Source organism: Coregonus lavaretus (genome assembly GCF_964263955.1).
Source record: "Coregonus lavaretus genome assembly, contig: HAP1_SCAFFOLD_421, whole genome shotgun sequence".
NCBI lineage: Eukaryota > Metazoa > Chordata > Actinopteri > Salmoniformes > Salmonidae > Coregonus > Coregonus lavaretus.
The window spans coordinates 391,289-405,544 of record NW_028158552.1 but is presented as its reverse complement, the minus strand read 5'-3'; the positions used below and the strand labels follow the sequence as shown (position 1 = coordinate 405,544).

Here is a 14,256-nt window from a genome sequence, read left to right as displayed (position 1 = left end):
ACATGATGCTTGACAGGCATTTGTAGTTTTGTATGATAGCCACATTAGCAGCTAATTCACTTTTCATTTTGGGGGGGGATAAATACAGGTGAATATATTGATAAATGTCACCTTGTCTGGGAGTGATTTACACGGTTATCAAAACGTCACGCCAGGGTAAGCCCACACGAAACACAGCCCTTATTTGAAAAGTTTCTAAAATCACCTATGGGGGAAAATGAATGGTGGAAAAAAGATTGAAACAATTTCCGTGTTTGACCGCTACCAAGATAGACCACAGCCTGTCGTTTCCAATGGGAAGAGATGAGTCATAGTGGGCAGAACAAGCAAGGAGGTGGGCAGAGCCAAGCACGGGATAGCGAGACCCTATTGGCCCGTTCTAGTGGACATCTGCATAATTCTGTTAGGGAACGCCTACTCTGTGAAACGCTTGTGTTCAATAACTCAATTCGCCTTCGCCTTTTTAAAACTTTGGCAAAAGTCTACACAACTTAGTCCACTCTGTTCATAACATATTCTAGTTTTGGGAACAGAAAACTGTATTGAGATCAAATGTTTCATTGATGGGAACATTTGCAGAACGTAAGCTACAATCCACCTCCTTCCATCTTCTCCCACTGCCGGCCTCTGGGCTTCCTCTCACTACCATATTTGGTAGTGAGTGGAAAACACAAAGCGGATGCTTCATATTTATACATCTAGTGAAATATCTGTCTCATTGTTCTATCTGTGGTGGTCCTCTATTGGTCCATGTTACAGAGGACGGTTCACAATGAGGGGATTCGATTAATCTGGCCCGTACGCCAGGGTAGGCGTGTTTTGCACAGGGTGAAAATTGATTGCATTCGTTTTGCAACCGGGCTGCCTCCGGGTGTGTTCTAGGCGGCGAAGTCCGCTCAAAACAAAGTGGGCACTGCTTATCTAAAAAGCCCTTATGCTACTGGTTGAGAGAAGTTGTCATTGTTTTGGGGCAGAACTATGTGAGATTTTTATGTGTTGTTGTTTATGTGTTGTTGTTGTGCGTCTTGGTCAGTTTAGCTCAGAAAATGCCGCCCTCGTCTGCCGCGGCCCGGCCGTGCGTTCCAGCCGTTCCCTTGATTGGCAGACAGCAGGAGGACGGATTGGCAGACAGCAGGAGGACTGGAATGCTGGACGCCGCGAAACCCAGAAAAAAAAAAACTGATAAACGTGTCCTTATCACCACACGACAGAACATCAGAACAAATGCGCATAACTCTCCACGCGGTCGCTACAATATATTTTCAAGAAAATGTATGTTTTTGGATGATGCACAATGCTTCCTTGTTGACAACATGACCGAGCGGCGCAGATTACTGTTGGATTTGAACCTTCTAGCGGTGTCTCATCTTCCATGTCCAGCACCGACCAGCAAGCCTCCTTTCCGATGCGCGATTGAAGTGAATTCGGGAAAACTGAAAGTATGCGTCTTAGAAATAGTTTCACATACTTTATAATGTCCGAACTCAGATTCAAAAAGGTTTCATAAAAATAACATGGTCACGGTGGTAGAACGTTAATTTTGAATGGCATTTTTAATTTTCTGCATTCATTATAAATCCCATCAGTAGCTAGCTGAATAAACAACACTCCATGGTGATGAAAGTTTCCGTAACCTGATTTCAGATGTGTCCATTTAAAAACAGGATTATTAGAGAAATCGTTTTTACAAGCATGTAAACTAACAATTTGACTATCCACAACAATCGTATTATATAAACCGTACAGTATGTACTTTATATTTTAAATGTACACAAGGATGAACAATTACACATAAGCAGAGGTGGTGGTGAATTCAACCAGTGTCCGAGTTTAGCAAAGCCTGGCTCTTTCTCATTACCACGGGGCAGCGCACAATTGGCCCAGCGTCATCCAGGGTAGGGGAGGGAATGGCCGGCAGGGATGTAGCTCAGTTGGTAGAGCATGGCGTTTGCAACGCCAGGGTTGTGGGTTCGATTCCCACGGGGGGCCAGTATGAAAAAAATAAAAGAAATAATGTATGCACTCACTAACTGTAAATCGCTCTGGATAAGAGCGTCTGGTAAAATGTAAAAATGTAAACATTCACACAAAATAAGTCACACCTCAAGAAGTGGTAAAAAAGATTCACTAAAAAGTTTTATTTTCCATAGTAATATTCACAAACCGTTTGTTAGATCAGATAGAACGAAGCCAAATCTCCATCAGCTTGCCGTTGCTTCCATAGAAATAGAATCTATTCTAGGTTCTATTTCTATGGTTGGTTCTTAATTCAACCTCCTCTGACCTCCTTGCCTGACAACGCAACTTGGGCATTATAACCATAACAACGATATCAAGAAGTCTTCTGCATTATAATCAATGAGGAAAACAGAAGCGAGAAACAAGACAGAGCAGGGAGACGTTTCCGTTTTTTTTTTATATCTAGACAAAAAGCAACCGAGATGTCAAACATGTAAAAACATTTTTGTTACAGATAATTATATAAAAATCTTTTTTTTTTTAATGTTTTACTTTACTTCTTGCTACGTGAAGGAAGGAACTTATTTACAACTGAGCCCAAACTCTGGCAGCGCCAATCAATCATTCTTCATGCCATCATATCCAGCATTTCCCACCACTAGGTAACAAAAAAACCGCTCCGTTCAAAAAGACGTGGAAAACATCAGTCACGTTACACACACTTGCAAACCTAAACACATGTACATCAAAGAATAATACACCAAAAACAAAATGTCAATGGTTATCAATATGAAAACTTTCTCCACAATTTGAGAGCAAAACATTTCTGAGAATAAACTGGGATTTATCTAAAAAACAAGCCTTGGGAAAATAAAAAAAGATCCTTTTGAATTCCATAGACTCCAACAAATTCATTCTACTATGGACAATCAACAGGTTGAGGAGGGAGAAAGGTGAAAATAAGCTTTTTTTTCTTCTTCATTAAATCAATTCCTTTAATAAAAAAATTAATGAAAGTAAACAAAAACAAAATAATCCACTCCTCTTTTTCTGTCAAATCTTATGTTCTGCAGCAGAACAAGTACAAAAAAGTCCTTGTTATGTAACGGCTTCTTAGACAACCAATTCTGAAACTGTCGAATAGGGTTATAAATTTAAAAAAACTCTCCTAAAACATACATGAACCACTGTTATTTTTTTCTTTACTTTAATGAAATGAAGCTATTACTTCACTCGTCTCCCTCTGACATAGGTACACATTAACACACAGTGATGTCACAAAGCAAGATGACAGCCAGGACAGATAAGAGTATTGATTGGTTGATGATGATGATTCCCCTGGAATGGAGAACACTGTCCTCCCCCCAATGTCCTGCTGTCTGTTTTCCATTTGGTGTATTTATTAAATCTCCATGGTGACGTGATGATGTCATCTCCTTGTGTTCCAACTGTCTCCTATAGCAACCGCCTGATTATTCTGAATGCAACCTACCGATGCCCACACCCTCCAATGACATATAATGAGATACACTGGATTTCTCTGCAGAATATATTATGAGCAGTTATTTGTGTTGTCTATTGCTTGTGTAGATAAACAGGAGACAGGAAACGCATGAAACAGACTAGAGAACTAACTAGAAACTACAGTTAAACCAGACTGAACAGTTTTTGTATTTTGATTCCACAGAAAATCATATATCATAGGAAAATAAAAAAAGGTAATGGATGTTTCTTTCAACTGTTTTAACAAGTAAATATCAATAATAATACAATAACAAATACAGAAGATTGAACTAAGGCGTCCGTGGCAGCACAACGTCCAGGGATCTGGTGTTTCTCAGCTTCTCATCTTGATCTATTTTGCAGCCATTTTGTGAATGATGGGTGGTTGGGGGCGGGTCTATGTTCAGGATGGGGGCGGGTCTATGTTCAGGGTGGGGGCGGGTCTAGGTTCAGGATGGGGGCGGGTCTAGGTTCAGGATGGGGGCTGGGTCTAGGTTCAGGATGGGGGCAGGTCTAGGTTCAGGATGGGGGCGGGTCTAGGTTTAGGATGGGGGCGGGTCTAGGTTCAGGATGGGGTACTGTAGATAGTTGGTGGGGTTTGAGGCTAGTAGAGGTTGAGCCTGGGGTCTTGGTTGAGCCTGGGGTCTTGGTTGAGCCTGGGGTCTTGGTTGAGCCTGGGGTCTTGGTTGAGCCTGGGGTCTAGTATTCAGTAGGAAGGTGTTGTATTCAGTTCAGTCAGTCATCATGGACAACAAGGGGAGAGGAAGGAAACCCCTTACTGGTCTGATCTGGCCTTCTTTGGACCAGCAGCTTTCCTAAAGGAGGAGAGAAAACATGATTCAACAGATGAACATCGATGGGGCTGCAGAGTTAGGACAGAGTTAGGACAGAGTTAGGACAGAGTTAGGACAGAGTTAGAGACAGAGTTAGAGACAGAGTTAGAGACAGAGTTAGAGACAGAGTTAGAGACAGAGTTAGGACAGAGTTAGGACAGAGTTAGGACAGAGTTAGGACAGAGTTAGGACAGAGTTAGGACAGAGAGTTAAATTGAAAGTAAAGAGCCAAGTTAAGAGTTATGGAAGAGGGGTGACAGGCTTGGCCACAAACGACTACTGAATAACTTTTTTCAAAACACCTTTGCATTTCCAAATAAATACATTAATTCATAGTATTTTTAGGAATGTACAGTTAAATAACAGCTTATTTAATCATTTTGTGGATTACTAAAGAGAGAGGAGGATGAATCCTAGTACTCACATGTCAGGTGAGGAGCCTGGTCTCTTGGCAGACGGTTTAGCTGCAAGGCCATCTTTACTCATCTCTACAGGGAGAGGGGAAACAGATAGGATTGCACTGAACAAAAATAGAAATGCAACATGCAACAAATTTCAAACATTTTACTGAGTTACAGTTCATATAAGGAAATCAGTCAATTGAAATAAATTATTTAAGCCCTAATCTATGGATTTCACATGATTGGGAATACAGATATGCATCTGTTGGTCACAGATAAAAAAGTAGGGGCGTGATCAGAAAACCAGTCAGTATCTGGTGTGACCATTTGCCTCATGCAGCGCGACACATCTCCTTCGCATATAGTTGATCTGGCTGTTGATTGTGGCCTGTGGAATGTTGTCCCACTCGTCTTCAATGGCTGTGCGAAGTTGCTGGATATTGGCAGGAACTGGAACACGCTGTTGTACACGTCGATCCAGAGCATCCCAAACATGCTCAATGGGTGACATGTCTGGTGAGTATGCAGGACATGGAAGAACTGGGACATTTTTACCTTCCAGGAATTGTGTACAGATCCTTGCAACATGGGGCCGTGCATTATCATGCTGAAACATGAGGTGATGGCGGCGGATGAATGGCACGACAATGGACCTCAGGATCTCATCACGGTATCTCTGTGCATTCAAATCACCATCGATAAAATGCAATTGTGTTCGTTGTCCCTAGCTTATGCCTGCCCATACCATAACCCCACCGCCACCATGGGGCACTCTGTTCACAACGTTGACATCAGCAAACCGCTCACCCACACGACGCCATACACGCTTTCTGCCATCTGTCCGGTACAGTAGAAACCGGGATTCATCCGTGCCAGTGGCCATCGAAGGTGAGCATGTGCCCACTGAAGTCAGTTACGACGCCGAACTGCACTCAGGTCAAGACCCTGAGGAGGACGATGAGCACACAGATCAACATCCTTGAGGCGGTTTCTGACAGTTTGTGCAGAAATTTTTTGGTTGTGCAAACCCACAGTTTCATCAGTTGTCCGGGTGGCTGGTCTCAGACGATCCCGCAGGTGAAGAAGCCGGATGTGGAGGTCCTGGGCTGGCATGGTTACACGTGGTCTGCAGTTGTGAGGCCAGTTGGACGTACTGCCAAATTCTCTAAAATGACATTGGAGGCGGCTTATGGTAGAGAAATTAACATTCAATTCTCCAGCAACAGCTCTGGTGGACATTCCTGCAGTCAGCATGCCAATTGCACGCTCCCTCAACTTCAGACATCTGTGGCATTGTGTTGTGTGACAAAACTGCACATTTTAGAGTGGCCTTGTTGTCCCCTACACAAGGTGCACCTGTGTAATGATCATGCTGTTTAATCAGCTTCTTGATATGCCACATCTGTCAGGTGGATGGATTATCTTGGCAAAAGAGAAAATGCTCACTAACTGTCATGTGAATTTCTATCTCTAATTCAACCTAAGCTTGAATCATTACCAGAGGTTGTAAGGCTCTGGTTTTAATCATCAATGATTCAAGGTCCACAACCAACAAGTATTATCTGTATATTTATTCATGGTGAGCTCTGGCGCCGAAGACACAAACATACGATTTTATACCTCCTGGACTTGACTCCTCCCACCTTTAGGTGGCTTTTCTAAACAGTTTCCGCCTTCCCCTTTAACTTTGAATGTTTAGTACCGCCCCCTCTGGTAGTGGTTTGACACTACATGATAATTTTAACATTTATACTGTATTTGGGGTGAAATCCTTTAGTCATTATTCTTAAAATCCAAATTAATCTAACACTAACAGGGATGTAAACAAATTGGCACAACATTTGAGAGAAATAAACGTTTTGTGCGTATGGAACATTTCTGTGATCTTTTATTTCAGCTCATGAAACATGGAACCAACACTTTACATGTTGCGTTTATATTTTTGTTCAGCGTAATATTGACTACTGCCACTTAGTGAATCAAGCTTAACATAACGTTCCATACCTTGGAGCCACCTGACCTGGGTGGCAGGGCCGTAACCCTTCTCGTTGCGGGCTGCGATGCGGAAGATGATGGCAGGCTTGGTGGTGTAGTCTATGTGTGCGTTGGAGAGGCTGGACGACTGCACCAGGCAGGAGGGGTTTGGCCCACAGAACACCCGCATGAAGGCCAGCTGGGCTGGGGTGGTGGTGGTGGTGGGCTTGGCCTGTTCTCCGCTCTGGGTGCTCTGGATGGCCAGGTACACGGAGTACTCAATGATCTTACCAGACGTTACCGACGGAGGCTCCCAGGTCAGGTGGGCTCCGTCTGGGCTCTGAGTGGGGAGGAGGGAGAGGAAGAGAGCGGGGAAGAAAGCGTGATCTGAGCTATAAACACGAATTCATAGAAACATGGTGAAACAAAACATGTGTGATAAATAAACGTTCCCTGGGTAAAATATGTTTTAGAATTTGTCCTTAACTGACTTGCCTGGTTAAATACTAAAAATGTAATAAAATAAAAAATGTTAACCTTGCTGATCTTGATAGCACAGGGAGCTCCGGGGAAGCCTGGTAGACAGGTCTTGAAGGCCGAGACCTCTGAGAAGTTCCCCCGGCCACAGGCGTTGATCCCGGCCACTCTGAACTTATAGGCCGTCCCTGGCTGGAGGTCCATCTTCCTCATCTGACTGTAGTCTGGGATCGCCCCAGAGTCATCCTACAACACACAACAAATACGTTTTTTTAAAACTTGATAATCGACTTATTGTAAAGCATCTTTGGTGTTTTGGGATCTTAGTAGGGCTGTGGCGGACATTAAACACATCATACACGCCTTTGGAACATCTACATTTAAAAAAGTCGAATAAAATCAATATCACAATAAATCCATAATTTATTTTAGTCAGGTCTTAAAGAAACATGATATGGAGAAAATGCCTACTGTATGTTATCTGGCTATGCTCCATGCCATAGGCTGTAGGCTTGTTCATTTAGCTGACCATTATTTTATATTATACGATTTTATAGTAAGAAGAATATAATGGAGGTAAAAGGTATTACTTGAAAGAGGTCCTATACGCTAGATTTAGAGTTATTTAGAGGCGACTTTAGTTGTGAATGATACAAACCTTAGAATGTCTTAGAAATCAAAACATACAGTGCCTTCGGAAAGTATTCAGACCCCTTGACTTTTTCCACATGTTGTTACGTTACAGCCTTATTCTAAAATTTATAAATTACCCCCCCCCCCCTTCAATCTACACACAATACCCCATAATTACAAAGTGAAAACAGGTTTAGACATTTTTGCTAATTTATAAAAAAAAAAAAAAAAAAATGAAATACCTTATTTACATAAGTATTCAGACCCTTTGCTATGAGGTTCGAAATTGAGCTCAGGTGCTTTCTGTTTCCATTGATCATCCTTGACCAGCACAAGGCTGGGATGGGCTACAGGACAATAGGCAAGCAGCTTGGTGAGAAGGCAACAACTGTTGGCGCAATTATTAGAAAATGGAAGAAGTTCAAGATGACGGTCAATTCATCCTCGGTCTGGGGCTCCATGCAAGATCTCACCTCGTGGGGCATCAATGATCATGAGGAAGGTGAGGGATCAGCCCAGAACTACACGGCAGGACCTGGTCAATGACCTGAAGAGAGCTGGGACCACAGTCTCAAAGAAAACCATTAGTAACACACTACGCCGTCATGGATTAAAATCCTGCAGCGCACGCAAGGTCCCCCTGCTCAAGCCAGCGCATGTTCAGGCCCGTCTGAAGTTTGCCAATGACCATCTGGATGATCCAGAGGAGGAATGGGAGAAGGTCATGTGGTCTGATGAGACAAAAATAGAGCTATTTGGTCTAAACTCCACTCGCCGTGTTTGGAGGAAGAAGAAGGATGAATACAACCCCAAGAACACCATCCCAACCGTGAAGCATGGAGGTGGAAACATCATTCTTTGGGGATGCTTTTCTGCAAAGGGGACAGGACGACTGCACCGTATTGAGGGGAGGATGGATGGGGCCATGTATCGCGAGATCTTTGCCAACAACCTCCTTCCCTCAGTAAGAGCATTGAAGATGGGTCGTGGCTGGGTCTTCCAGCATGACAACGACCCGAAACACACAGCCAGGGCAACTAAGGAGTGGCTCCGTAAGAAGCATCTCAAGGTCCTGGAGTGGCCTAGCCAGTCTCCAGACTTGAACCCAATAGAAAATCTTTGGAGGGAGCTGAAAGTCTGTATTGCCCAGCGACAGCCCCGAAACCTGAAGGATCTGGAGATGATCTGTATGGAGGAGTGGGCCAAAATCCCTGCTCCAGTGTGTGCAAACCTGGTCAAGACCTACAGGAAACGTATGATCTTGTAATTGCAAACAAAGGTTTCTGTACCAAATATTAAGTTCTGCTTTTCTGATGTATCAAATACTTATGTCACCTTCCTCATGATCATTGATGCCCCACGAGGTGAGATCTTGCATGGAGCCCCAGACCGAGGGTGATTGACCGTCATCTTGAACTTCTTCCATTTTCGAATAATTGCGCCAACAGTTGTTGCCTTCTCACCAAGCTGCTTGCCTATTGTCCTGTAGGCCATCCCAGCCTTGTGCAGGTCTACAATTTTATCCCTGATGTCCTTACACAGCTCTCTGGTCTTGGCCATTGTGGAGAGGTTGGAGTCTGTTTGATTGAGTGTGTGGACAGGTGTCTTTTATACAGGTAACGAGTTCAAACAGGTGCAGTTAATACAGGTAATGAGTGGAGAACAGGAGTACCAGGTCGTTAGGACCTGATGGTAGTTGGGTAGTTGGGTACTACCAAAGCATGTTCAGAGTGCATAAAACGGGTTTACCATGACTCATGACTGCCGGTGTGGCAGTAATACGGTTACCGTAACAGCCCTAGTAGGGGGAAGCCCTAGTAGGGGGAAGCCCTAGTACGGGGAAGCCCTATATCTTACTTCATTAGTCTGTCCTTGATTCTTCGCATTCTCTCTCCTTGCCTCCTCCTCAAAAAGCATTGGAGAAGGTCAGAGGGGAGGGACCTTGGATGTTCTCCTCCAACACGTTTTGAGGAGACCATGAGAGAGCGTGTGAGGAATTCGAGGAAAACAAAATGGGAATCTGTGAAAGCCCTAGAAAAAAGCTCTATGTAAATAAAACCAATGCATTAAAAATCACAGATACCACGAGTGACTTCAGAACAACAGCAGTCATGTTAGTGTGTTTATGGTTGTGTTAGTGTCTTACGTCGACGGCGGCCTGGTCGTCAGAGGGTAGGTAGTAGTGTGTGACCACCGTGTTGGTAACCTTGACGATGCCAACGTCAAACCACTGGTTGTCTTTCTTCACCGGGACTTTGGCCGCCGCAGGAGGAGCTCCTTGCCTCTGGAGAAGACATGGTGGTTAGAACATATACACTATATGAATTACGTTTTTCACATTTATTCATTAGAGGAATAGATGAGATACTGTTGAAAAAAATATATCGAATAATCAAAATGAGAGGATCTAGATTAATATGCTATTTATAATTTCTGTTGGAACCTTTATTCAGCCAGATAAGATATTTTAAAAAATAAAAATAAAGATATTTTAACAATAATGAGCTGGTTTGTCAAAGAGGTGAACGGTAATCAGCCTGATGATTAGAAGACATACTAAATGCATCATTATTTCTGCATAGAAAAGTATTGGGCGGTGATTAGGTGAGTCTAAGTATTTTTTCAGGCCGCCTATGTCCCCCCAAAAAAACGTATAATAATTTTCAGGACGGAACAATATTTTCAGTGTAAACTTCAAAATTATTACAACCAGATATAAAGTATGTAGAAAAGATAATGGAGCTATATATTTAAAAAAAAAATAAGATCATCTTTGAGAACTAACAATCACCAAAATAAAAGCTAGACAGTCGGGGAGAATCTTAAATTCCAAAAATTACGGATTACGGAGGATTTTTGTCATAGCATGGGGTCCCCATTGATGTTATGTTCGAGTCACTCAGATAGCATAAGCCATGGCAAGATGTGTAGAATTTAGGGCTGGGCGAAATATCCAATTAATTTGAATGTACATTTTTAGGAGTGTTTATGTTAGCTTGTTCTAACGCTGTCTTTTCGGTCTCGTCTCCTTCGCTCCTCTGTGCACTTTCCCATTTACACCAGAGATCTGTATATAGTGATGAGATGCTCATGTCTCCGTCCAAACAATGAAGTCGTTGTCCCAAAAGCAGGAAGGCAGGCGACAAGCTTAGCGCCAAAATAGGTCCATAGAAACGCATTGGGCTTATTTTGGGACAGATTCTGCGAGAGTGAAACCTCTCGCATCACCTCTTCCACCATGTTTACACACACACACACACACCAAGCCCCTCCCCCTGCCACTCACAACAACAAAGATGAGAGATCTTCCTCCTCTCTGACAAGCGGTTTCAACTTGCTATTTGAATTTGGTCCAACAGAAAATCGGTCGTATGGACACAGAAACACATTATTTGACTGTAATAGAGAAGTTAACCTTTCTAACCTTGTTATGTCTCAACTCCACAAACTGAGCACAGAGCAGACACTACTAAAACAGGAGTATCAATTAACATTGATTCTGAAATATTAAATGCTCAGTTTGTCGCGAGCGGCATTACGGTATCAGGTATCGCTAGCAGCATTTTAGCCAAAGACCGTTGTCCTAGCTGTAGAGTACGTTTTATAAAATGTGCAATAACAAGGAACATTGAGAAATAAGGAAGTCCACTTGATTTCAACATCTGAACAAAGTGGACAGGCTAGCATGCTTTTCAAACAGTTGGGAGACGGACAGAAGGGTGTGTTCATAACAACTCAACTGTTCTGACTTGTTAGCAAATAGATCCAAGTTGGCTACATTTTAAATATAAAGATCAGCCGGCTACTCACTAGCACGTTGGGCTTGTGCTTGAGAGATCGTTTATGAGACCCGTGTTCATTTTCTATAACGCCTGCTACAAGAAGTTAGTCATTATTAGTGAATGTGGGGGGGGGGGGGGGGGGGGGGGGGGGGAGCAGGTTAAACTGTTTTGATAAAATCATTAAATTGTTTGTGGGTCTTTGGGGAAGGCTTCTATTTAGACTATGTAAACCTTTACAAGCCCTGAATTCATTCGATTATTGCTGACTGTTTGAAATGCAGTGTATAGTCCCTCCTATAGCTCAGTTGGTAGAGCATGGCTGTTTGCAACGCCAGGGTTGTGGGTTCGATTCCCACGGGGGGCCAGTATGAAAAACGTATGCACTCACTAACTGTAAATCGCTCTGGATAAGAGCGTCTGCTAAAAGACTAAAATGTAAATGTATTTGACCTTTAAAAATTGTACAACAAAGCTTATTTAGAGAAAGCATTGTAAATAATTTAGATATAAAAAAATCGGGAATCACCGATTATTACAGAACATTTGCAGGAAGTGTGGTTTAAAATTGCAATGCTCTCTCCACCACATGGCAGAATTCGCTTTAGAACAGCTACATTTTGTCACTGCGGCCACGCACCATCACCCAAACCCCATTTTTATCCATAAAATAATCCTGTTTGGTAACACTTTACCTAAAGCCTGCCGTTATAATGCATTGTAAGACTTGTCATGCGCACGTATGACCCTTTTGTAATGTCTTATAATCATCTCATAGTGATCCTGACTAAATAACAGCCATTTTGAGTTACATCAATGATTCATCAGGGTAAACAGAAGACATAAAGCCAGTCTAGTCCAGTCCACTCACCCCAGCAGCAGACTCTATTCCATTGACCACCTCTCTCTCGGACGTAGCTGCCTGCGTCTTAGCCGGGCTGGCCACCATCATTGCCTGAGTTGGGGTCAAGGTGCAGGACGGGGCTAAGCGGGCCACAGCCTGGGTCACTGCAGCAGCCAGCTCCTGGCCGCTGCTCTCCGACGCTGGGTCGTTCAGGCTGTCTGCTGGGGCCAGGCCCTCGGTGGGCTGGGTCAAATCAAACTTTATTTATACAGCATTTCGTACAATAAAATGCAGTTCAAAGTTCTTACTTAACAAATGCAAAGAATACATTAAGACCGCCTAAATGAAGACAGACGGACATAACAGACAGACAGAACAGACAGAGACGGGCAGACAGACAGACAGACAGACAGACAGACAGACAGACAGACAGACAGACAGACAGACAGACAGACAGACAGACAGACAGACAGACAGAGACGGGCGGGCAGACAGACAGACAGACAGACAGACAGAGACAGACAGACAGACAGACAGAGACAGACGGACAGAACAGACAGACAGAGACAGACGGACAGACAGACAGACAGAGACGGATAGACAGAACAGACAGACAGAGACAGACGGACAGACAGACAGAGACAGACAGACAGACAGACAGAGACGGATAGATCGATAGTAGGGCTGCACAATTAATGGAATTCACATTGCACGCAATATTTTGAAATGCCACTAAGCCCAACTTCCGTTTTTCTAGTTTACTCTGTCGTCTCCCTCCTCACCTCTCGTGGCTGCTTCCCACACACCAAGCCCCGCCCCCTGTCAATCAAGCAGCGCAGTTCATCCTCCTCGCTGTTAGATTCACTGTAAGTTATTCTGTTAGGTCAACTAATTGTTCCAAGAACGGTGCTGCTTCCACTTTGTTTCTTAACATAAATCATTCTATTTAAAATGATTCCAACAGTTTAGATCTATATGTTCTAGATCTCATATCATGCTGCCCTAATAGACAGAAGGACAGATACAGACAGACAGTTAGAGACAGACAGTTAGAGACGGGCAGACAGACAGACAGAGACGGGCAGACAGACAGACAGAGACGGGCAGACAGACAGACAGAGACGGGCAGACAGACAGACAGAGACGGGCAGACAGAGACGGGCAGACAGACAGACAGAGACGGGCAGACAGACAGACAGAGAAGCAGACAGACAGTTAGATGTGGGCAGACAGACAGACTGAGACGGGCAGACAGACAGACAGAGACGGGCAGACAGACAGACAGAGACGGGCAGACAGACAGTTAGAGGCGGGCAGACAGACAGTTAGAGGCGGGCAGACAGACAGTTAGAGGCGGGCAGACAGACAGTTAGAGGCGGGCAGACAGACAGTTAGAGGCAGGCAGACAGACAGTTAGAGGCGGGCAGACAGACAGTTAGAGGAGGGCAGACAGACAGAGGAGGGCAGACAGACAGAGGAGGGCAGACAGACAGAGACAGGCAGACAGACAGAGACAGGCAGACAGACAATTAGAGGCAGACAGTTAAGACCGGCAGACACAGGCAGAGAGAGAGACAGGCAGACAAAGATGGGCAGAGAGAGAGACAGGCAGACAGAGATGGGCAGACACAGAGTTAGAGACAGGCCGACCGACAGAGACAGGCAGTTACTGACAGACACAGGCAGACACAGACAAGCAGGCAGTTAGAGACAGACAGAGGCAGACAGTAAAACAGTGGTTGGGCCGACTGACCTGCTTGTGTTGTGCTGCTGCTGCCTGGGCCTGGGCAGTTGGAAACAGGCAGACAGTTGGAGAGAGGCAGACAGTTGGAGACAGGCAGACAGTTGGAGAC

At 44.0% G+C, this 14,256-nt stretch overlaps 1 protein-coding gene across 1 annotated transcript in view; it reads right to left on the bottom strand.

The window, feature by feature from the left end:
* Nucleotides 1–4,116: 4,116 nt before the first annotated feature.
* The window catches only part of LOC311123849 (host cell factor 1-like), a 61,608-nt gene continuing 51,468 nt past the window's right edge, over nucleotides 4,117–14,256 (bottom strand). The window contains exons 24-29 of the mRNA XM_084198070.1: nucleotides 12,431–12,646; nucleotides 9,927–10,064; nucleotides 7,208–7,393; nucleotides 6,701–7,010; nucleotides 4,720–4,783; nucleotides 4,117–4,277 (exon numbers count right to left, since the gene is read on the bottom strand). Of these exons, the coding sequence (XP_084054196.1) occupies nucleotides 4,238–4,277; nucleotides 4,720–4,783; nucleotides 6,701–7,010; nucleotides 7,208–7,393; nucleotides 9,927–10,064; nucleotides 12,431–12,646 (954 nt within the window). The 3' untranslated portion in view covers nucleotides 4,117–4,237. The remainder of the gene's footprint in view (nucleotides 4,278–4,719; nucleotides 4,784–6,700; nucleotides 7,011–7,207; nucleotides 7,394–9,926; nucleotides 10,065–12,430; nucleotides 12,647–14,256) is intronic.